General features: G+C 30.5%; 1 protein-coding gene across 1 annotated transcript; it reads left to right on the plus strand.

Annotated features, from left to right (window-relative positions):
* The first annotated feature begins 5,004 nt into the window (after positions 1-5,004).
* LOC102581417 (anthocyanidin 3-O-glucosyltransferase) lies at positions 5,005-6,648 on the plus strand. The gene has a single exon (XM_006367498.2). The coding sequence runs from the start codon at positions 5,044-5,046 to the stop codon at positions 6,460-6,462; it is 1,419 nt and encodes a 472-aa protein (XP_006367560.1). The 5' UTR covers positions 5,005-5,043; the 3' UTR covers positions 6,463-6,648.
* Positions 6,649-7,377: the final 729 nt, after the last annotated feature.

Below are 7,377 nucleotides of genomic sequence, written 5' to 3' on the forward strand. Positions count from 1 at the left end.
TATAAGAAAATGGTCTTAAAAATAGTTGTTAATTTGTTATGATGGCGCGAAGGGCGAACATGTAGGTTCAAATTTGACGTTGGACGCTGTGATAGTGCCAAAGAGAAAGTAAAAGGTTGAATTGGAAGTTGAAAGGGGGTAGCTCTAGAAAATCTCAAGAGACGTTAGTTGGAAGTTGAAACACCTTAATTAGTCTCACTCTATATATACATAACTTCATTCATGCCACAAATTAACAACTACATTTGTTATAGCAAGAAAAACTATTAATTTTAATGAACTTGATAAAAGTTGGACCTACTGGAGGAAAAGAAAAGGAAGGAACTGTTTGGGATGAAATGGGAAAAGGTGAAATTGCCAAGATTTTTGTTTTATAGAAACACTAATAGTGGTTTTAAATATTTACGTTTTTCTTTTGTAGAAACACTAATAATTGTTTATATTTTGATTAATGAAGGTTGTGTTGGATTATCCATCAGAGTTTCTTACTGAGATAAGAGGTTCTTATGATGTCGAAACGAGTAGGTACATATATTTGTGATCAATAACATTTGGCACCAACAATTATAATAGCTATGGACCATCTGGCATATTAAAGACCACTGGTAATTTGAAATTGAAAGAGTTCAACTTTTAGGAAATGACCGTTCTTTGGGTGGATTTTATGGCACCAAACATGCTAATTACATTGAGAGTATTGGTGTATATCTCAAGACTATCACATCATCCATGATCAACCCACCCAAAAATTCTCAAGTGAAGGTGAAAAACGAAGAAGATTAACCTGATAATTTGGCATCATTTGGTTTTGTGTTGCAGTTTTATTTCTAGTTTTTGTCATTATATATATATATATATATATATGATACGTTTATTTTCTGTCCGTCTATCTTTATGCTTTTCATGCATATTTATGGTATTTTTGTAAAAGAAAACCCTTATCATTTGGCCACAAGTGCATATCTCGAAGAATTTTTTCTTTTTACTATTTTTGGTCTTTATTATCAGTTCCAAGCTTGGACTAGTTTCTTATTACTCCCCCTATTTATAATTACTTGTATATTTTTTTCTTTTCTAGTTATCCCTAATTACTTATCTATTTTGACAAATCAAGAAAGGACAAAAAAAAAATCTATTATACCCTCAATTTATTACTTTGGGAAATGTTGAACTTCTTGAATATCTTAAATTTTTAATTTATCCACTTCATAATTAATAGGGGTAAAATAGTAAACTTAGTATGTCAATTATTGTTTTCTTAATAAGTGTGACAATTCAAAAATTGACAAGTAATTAGGGACAGAGGGAGTATGTAACAAAAGGTAGTGTTTCACAATATACATTAACTATACTTTCTTAAAATAGAAAATACAGTTGGAATTTCGATGATAAAAGATTCAATCACAATATCACTTTCCTTTTCATTTTTGATTTTGAAGGAAATAAAATTACCCAAGTAAAAATATATGCACAAGTGAAAGATCCAACAATGGTTATACAGATAAACCTTATTAATATACAAATAGGAGTTAGGAGGCTTTATTAACTCAATAACTTTTGTATTCTTGCACTTGAGTATATCATTCTACATTCAATGTATCTCTCACTACAATGAATGTAGCTCACTATTAATTGAAAATATGTAATAATGGACCCCTATTTATAATACTTACAACAAAAGTAAACTAAGGCTTCATTTGTTTGCACTTAATGGAGGTCTGAATCTTAATCATTCAGATTCAGCCCATTAAGTGTGTTTGGTTTTTAGGTCTAAATTTGAATGATTCAGATTCAGCCCATTAAGTCCATTTGTTTCTTTTCTCAAAAAGCTTCTTAATAAACCTGAAAAGGTTAGAACGGATCAGATCTGCAGGAAAGTCTTAACACCATTCAGACTTATTTAATAAGCTATAAAATAATATTGTATCAGCTCTCTCCATCTTTGCGTGACTTTTTATCTCACAACTACAAGCTTTCTTCTTCTCTTTTCTCAATCAAACCAATTTTTTCCTCTTGAACTGGTAAGTTTTCATAATCTTTACAAGTATTTTTTTTATATTAATAATTTTTTTAGGGTGTATTAATGTCTGTCAAGAACACTTGTTGCAATAATATATTTAGTGTATTGATGTTCATCAAGGTTTTTGAGTGAAAAAAAAATCTATTAATAATTAAAAATAATACTCCCTCCGTCCCATTTTATATGATGTACTTTGATTTGGCACAAACTTTAAGAAAAATGGAAAGACTTTTAAAACTTGTGGTCCAAAATGAATGATAGAAATTTGTGTGGTTGTAAATCATTTCATTAAGGGTAAAAAAGACATTTTATAGGCAAATTGTTACTTAAAATAGAAATGTGTCATTCTTTTTGGAACTGACTAAAAAGGAAAGTGAGTCATATAAATTGGGACAGAGGGAGTAACTATGTATACATATTTGAGGTCTCTTATTAGTAATTTTCTCTTAGGCCAATAATTTTATTGAGACTCTTTGATCATACAAACCTGCTTGGTAGATAACACTAATATGTTATTGTTGTTGAACTAGTTAGTGACAAAAATAATGAAGCTCCTAATAATTCTCCACTCCCAATCTTCAGTTTCAGCTGGAAAAAAAAAGTTTTGAAGAAGAAAAAAAACTTATTCATATGAATTGGAAATTGATGAGAAGATGATTACTACTCTGGAGTTATTGATTAAAAATAGTGCACCTACATTTGAAGAATATATGGAAAAATTAGATGGACTCGGATGGGAAGAGTCATTATACAGTACATGTGTTAGTATATTTTGTGAAAGTCTCCGCTACAAAAAAGAAATATTGACGTTAGAGGTTCACAAGTTAGAGAATTGAATTAAGGTTATTGGAAAAAAAAAATATAAGAATTGTTTAGTTTTTTCTAATTAGCCAAAATATATTTTAGGCGTTGATAATGTGATACCTTATTTATTATTTTTTGACTAGTATCTATCATACTTATTGAACTTTTTGATATTATATTGTGCCTATAAAAAAATTTTACTCGTGATTTTTTATATGTTATTCTTGTTGATTATGATATTTTTTTAATCAAAAAGTAATATTTTTTAGTGAAATGAATTTTTTATAACATTATATTAATATAATGTTTGATTTCATATGCACATTCAGATATTGAAAACAAATAATAATCATTCAGTGTTTAGATTTGGAGATAACATCTTAATATTCAGATGTGTATTCAGATCTAGATACCTAGCTCTTAATGCAAATCTTAATATTCAAACGTGTAATCAGATTCAGAGGTCTTAATCTTAATGAAAACAAATGAGGCCTAAGACTAGGAACCTACCTAACTAACAAATCCTAATTAAACATAAATAAATAAATATCATAAATGACAAATTCTAAACTATTAAGTAATCCTAAACTACTTAGGAATCTTACTCTTGGTTTATTTCTTACAGATTTGACTCGGATTCATTCACCTGCAGATCAGGTTGACCCTCTTTTAATTGGGTCTGCATTTATAAAAGAGAACGAGTAACAAATGTCCTTAAACTATGTGAAAGGAACAAAAATGCCCTCCGCTTATAGTTTGGCTAAAAAATGTCCTTACCGTCAATACTTTGGTTCAAAAATGTCCTTAAACTATGTGGAAGGAAAAAAAATGTCCTCTGCTTATAGTTTGGCTAAAAAAATGTCCTTACCATCAATACTTTGGTTCAAAAATGCCCTTAAACTATGTGGAAGGAAAAAAAATGTCCTCCGTTTGTAGTTTGGTCCAAAAATGCTCTTGCCGTCAATACTTTGGTCCAAAAATACTCTTATTGTTATTTAATGAGTAAAAAATGCTCATATTCCAAATAAATATATTATTATTTTCTCTTTAACACATTTTTTTTTCTAACTATATTTTCTTTTTAAAATTAGCAAATGTTTATCTTACTGCAATTCAGAAGAAAAAAAATGAAAATATTTCTTATTTTATTATCATTATTTTTTATCGTTATATAAATATAAATTAATGATGGATATACTATGATCTTATATATATGACATATATTATCTGTCGAAAAGGTACATGAAGTTATTTTATTTTAATTGATAAGATGAGATTAAGAAGAAAAAAATAATTCCTACATTTTCATTAATTAAAGTGATTTTAGAAGAAAGAAAACAAGAATATTGTTCTTTAATAATATTTTAATTAGGAAGAAGATGTGTTTAAAAAGAAAATATATATATATTTATTCGGAATATGGCATTTTTGACCCATTTGTAAGTATAGGGGCATTTCTGGACCAAAGTATTGACTATAGGGCATTTTTGAGTCAAAGTATTGACGGTAAGGACATTTTTGAGCCAAACTATAAATAGAGACATTTTTGTTCCTTTCACATAGTTTAAGGATATTTTTGTCCCTTTTCCCTTTATAAAATAAAAAAAATAAAAAAAGGTATAATACATAAATATGTCTTTAACTTGGCTTCAGTTGACAAATATGCCCTCCAATTTTGAATATGCACACCAAGACACTTAAACTTGTATGTAATTGAACAAGTAGACACATATATCATATGTAACATAATACACGTAGGACACCACGTAGAACTCATGTGTCTATTTGTTCAATTTTATACAAGTTAAAATGTCGACTACATACCTAAAATTGAGGAGCATAAACATAATTTAAATCAAGTTAAAATGCACGTTTGTGTATTATCACTCAAAAGGTTGGATTTTTCGACCATTATGAATTTGGTGAGTAGAGTCAAAGTTTTGTAATTTTTGTATTAGAAAACATAGTTTTTTAATTTATTTATTTTTTGGGTTAGGATATTACTTATTAGAAAACATAGTAAAGTGATTTTAGTTAGGGAAAAAAAATTATTGGCTGACAATTCGTCCACGAGGCCAATGTTGCATATTGGTCAGCTCACCATTCATCCTACTTACCATTCTACAATCCTCCATTCTTCACATGTCTTTACTTTCTTGTGTCCTTCTATATAAACAACAAGTTGTTATCTACTTCTTTGCATAGCTAACACATCAATCATGGAGATGAAAGGGAACTCAAATGATGTTCTTCACATAGTTATGTTCCCTTTTTTTGCATTTGGACATATTAGTCCATTTGTTCAGCTTTCTAACAAGCTCTCCTTTCATGGTGTTAAAGTTTCATTTTTCACAGCATCTGGCAATGCAAGTAGAGTGAAATCTATGTTGAATTCTGCTCCAACTACTTGTATTGTCCCTCTCACTCTTCCACAAGTTGAAGGTCTACCTCCTGGTGCTGAAAGTACTGCTGAATTGACACCAATAACTGCTGAACTTCTCAAAGTTGCTTTAGACCAAATGCAACCACAAATCAAGTCTTTACTTTCTAATCTCAAACCCCATTTTGTTCTTTTTGATTTTGCTCAAGATTGGCTCCCTAAAATGGCTGATGAATTAGGGATCAAATCTGTTTATTACTCTGTTTTTGTTGCACTTTCTACTGCTTTTCTTACTTGCCCTGCCAGAGTCCCTCAACCCAAAAATTATCCGTCTCTTGAAGACATGAAAAAACCTCCACCTGGATTTCCTCACACCTCTGTAACCTCAGTCAAAACCTTTGAAGCTCAAGATTTTCTATACATTTTCAAGAGCTTCCATGGAGGTCCTACAGTATACGACCGCGTACTCTCAGGTCTTAAGGGGTGCTCTGCTATACTAGCGAAAACTTGTTCTCAAATGGAAGGACCTTATATCGAATACGTAAAATCACAATTCAAAAAACCTGTTTTTCTAGTTGGACCAGTAGTACCCGATCCACCTTCAGGGGAATTAGAAGAGAGATGGGGTAATTGGCTAAACAAATTTGAATCAGGAACAGTTATTTACTCTTCTTTTGGAAGCGAAACATTCTTGACTGATGATCAGATAAAAGAACTAGCTTTAGGTTTGGAAGAAACAGGGCTGCCTTTCTTTCTTGTCTTGAATTTTCCAGCCAATATTGATGTTTCAGCTGAACTAAACAGAGTTTTACCAAAAGGGTTTATGGAGAGAGTGAAAGAAAGGGGAATTGTTCATTCAGGTTGGGTGCAGCAACAACACATACTTGCACATTCTAGTGTTGGTTGTTATGTATGTCATGCAGGATTCAGTTCAGTAATAGAGGCATTAGTGAATGATTGTCAAGTTGTTATGTTGCCACAGAAAGGTGATCAGTTCTTGAATGCAAAGCTGGTGAGTGGGGATATGAAAGCTGGGGTGGAGGTGAATAGGAGAGATGAAGATGGTTATTTTGGTAAACAAGATATTAAGGAAGCTGTGGAGATGGTGATGATGGAGGTTGATAAGGAGCCAGGTAAATTTTTTAGGGAAAATCAGAAGAAATGGAAGGAGTTTCTGTTGAATACGGATATACAATGCAAGTTTATTGAGGATTTAGTTTATGAAATGAAGGCCATGGTTAAGATCTCAAGTAACTAGCTTAGCTATGTGTCACTTTCGGGATTTTAATTACTAAGATCTGAATGATAAAGATTCAGATCTTGAAAATAACTAAAATTTGAATGATTATGAATAAGAACTTTATTAAGTATGAACGAATGAGGCTTGCGTATAGTTTGCATTATTATGATCAATAAGTGTTTCTCAATGTACCCATTTTTGGTATTTTTCTCTTTCATCAGCAATTTATCATGATGTCAACTTCTGTCAATCGGACCACTTTGAAATAAAATTATCATAATTACTAAAGAAAGGGATGTTTTAAAGTGTAAAATTGAATTATTACTTTATATTTGTATCAAATTAAAATGTTAGTTATAAAAGATATTTAATAAATTAAATATTAAATAGCAGTGAGAAGTTGGTAAGTTGAAAAACAATTAGGTCCATTGAAATAAAGTGAGGCACAACATTAATGCTTCAACGTGCAGGGGACCAATTGAACAATTAATACGACATTTTAAAAAACAATTCCATTTTAAGTTTTTTTACCCGCATTGAAGCCCTGATTGGATCGCACACTACAGAACTCATGAGGAATGACGATCTAACAGAATTTTCTCCATGCTTTAGACCTAAATTCACAGAGACTTTTTTATTTTAAAACTAAAAATTCATTTAACTATTTAAATAGGATTATCCAGACCATTTTAATTGACGTAATCGAATTTTACAGTAGCTCAAGTGTTGCAACTGTTTCATTTTTTTTGTTTGGTATAAGAGATTTTGAATAATGAGAGAAAAGGTTTTAAAATGAGGAGAAAAAAAGAGAAATGATAAATGGTTATCAAGGTCACATTCATTTTTTCGTTCACTTTTTACCCAAAAACTTTTTCCAAATTATCATGAAGAGCGCTAAGTCAAAAGTGGAAAGACCTCAAAAGTTGAATTACT

Source organism: Solanum tuberosum, unplaced genomic scaffold (genome assembly GCF_000226075.1).
Source record: "Solanum tuberosum cultivar DM 1-3 516 R44 unplaced genomic scaffold, SolTub_3.0 scf00767, whole genome shotgun sequence".
NCBI classification, from domain to species: Eukaryota; Viridiplantae; Streptophyta; class Magnoliopsida; order Solanales; family Solanaceae; genus Solanum; species Solanum tuberosum.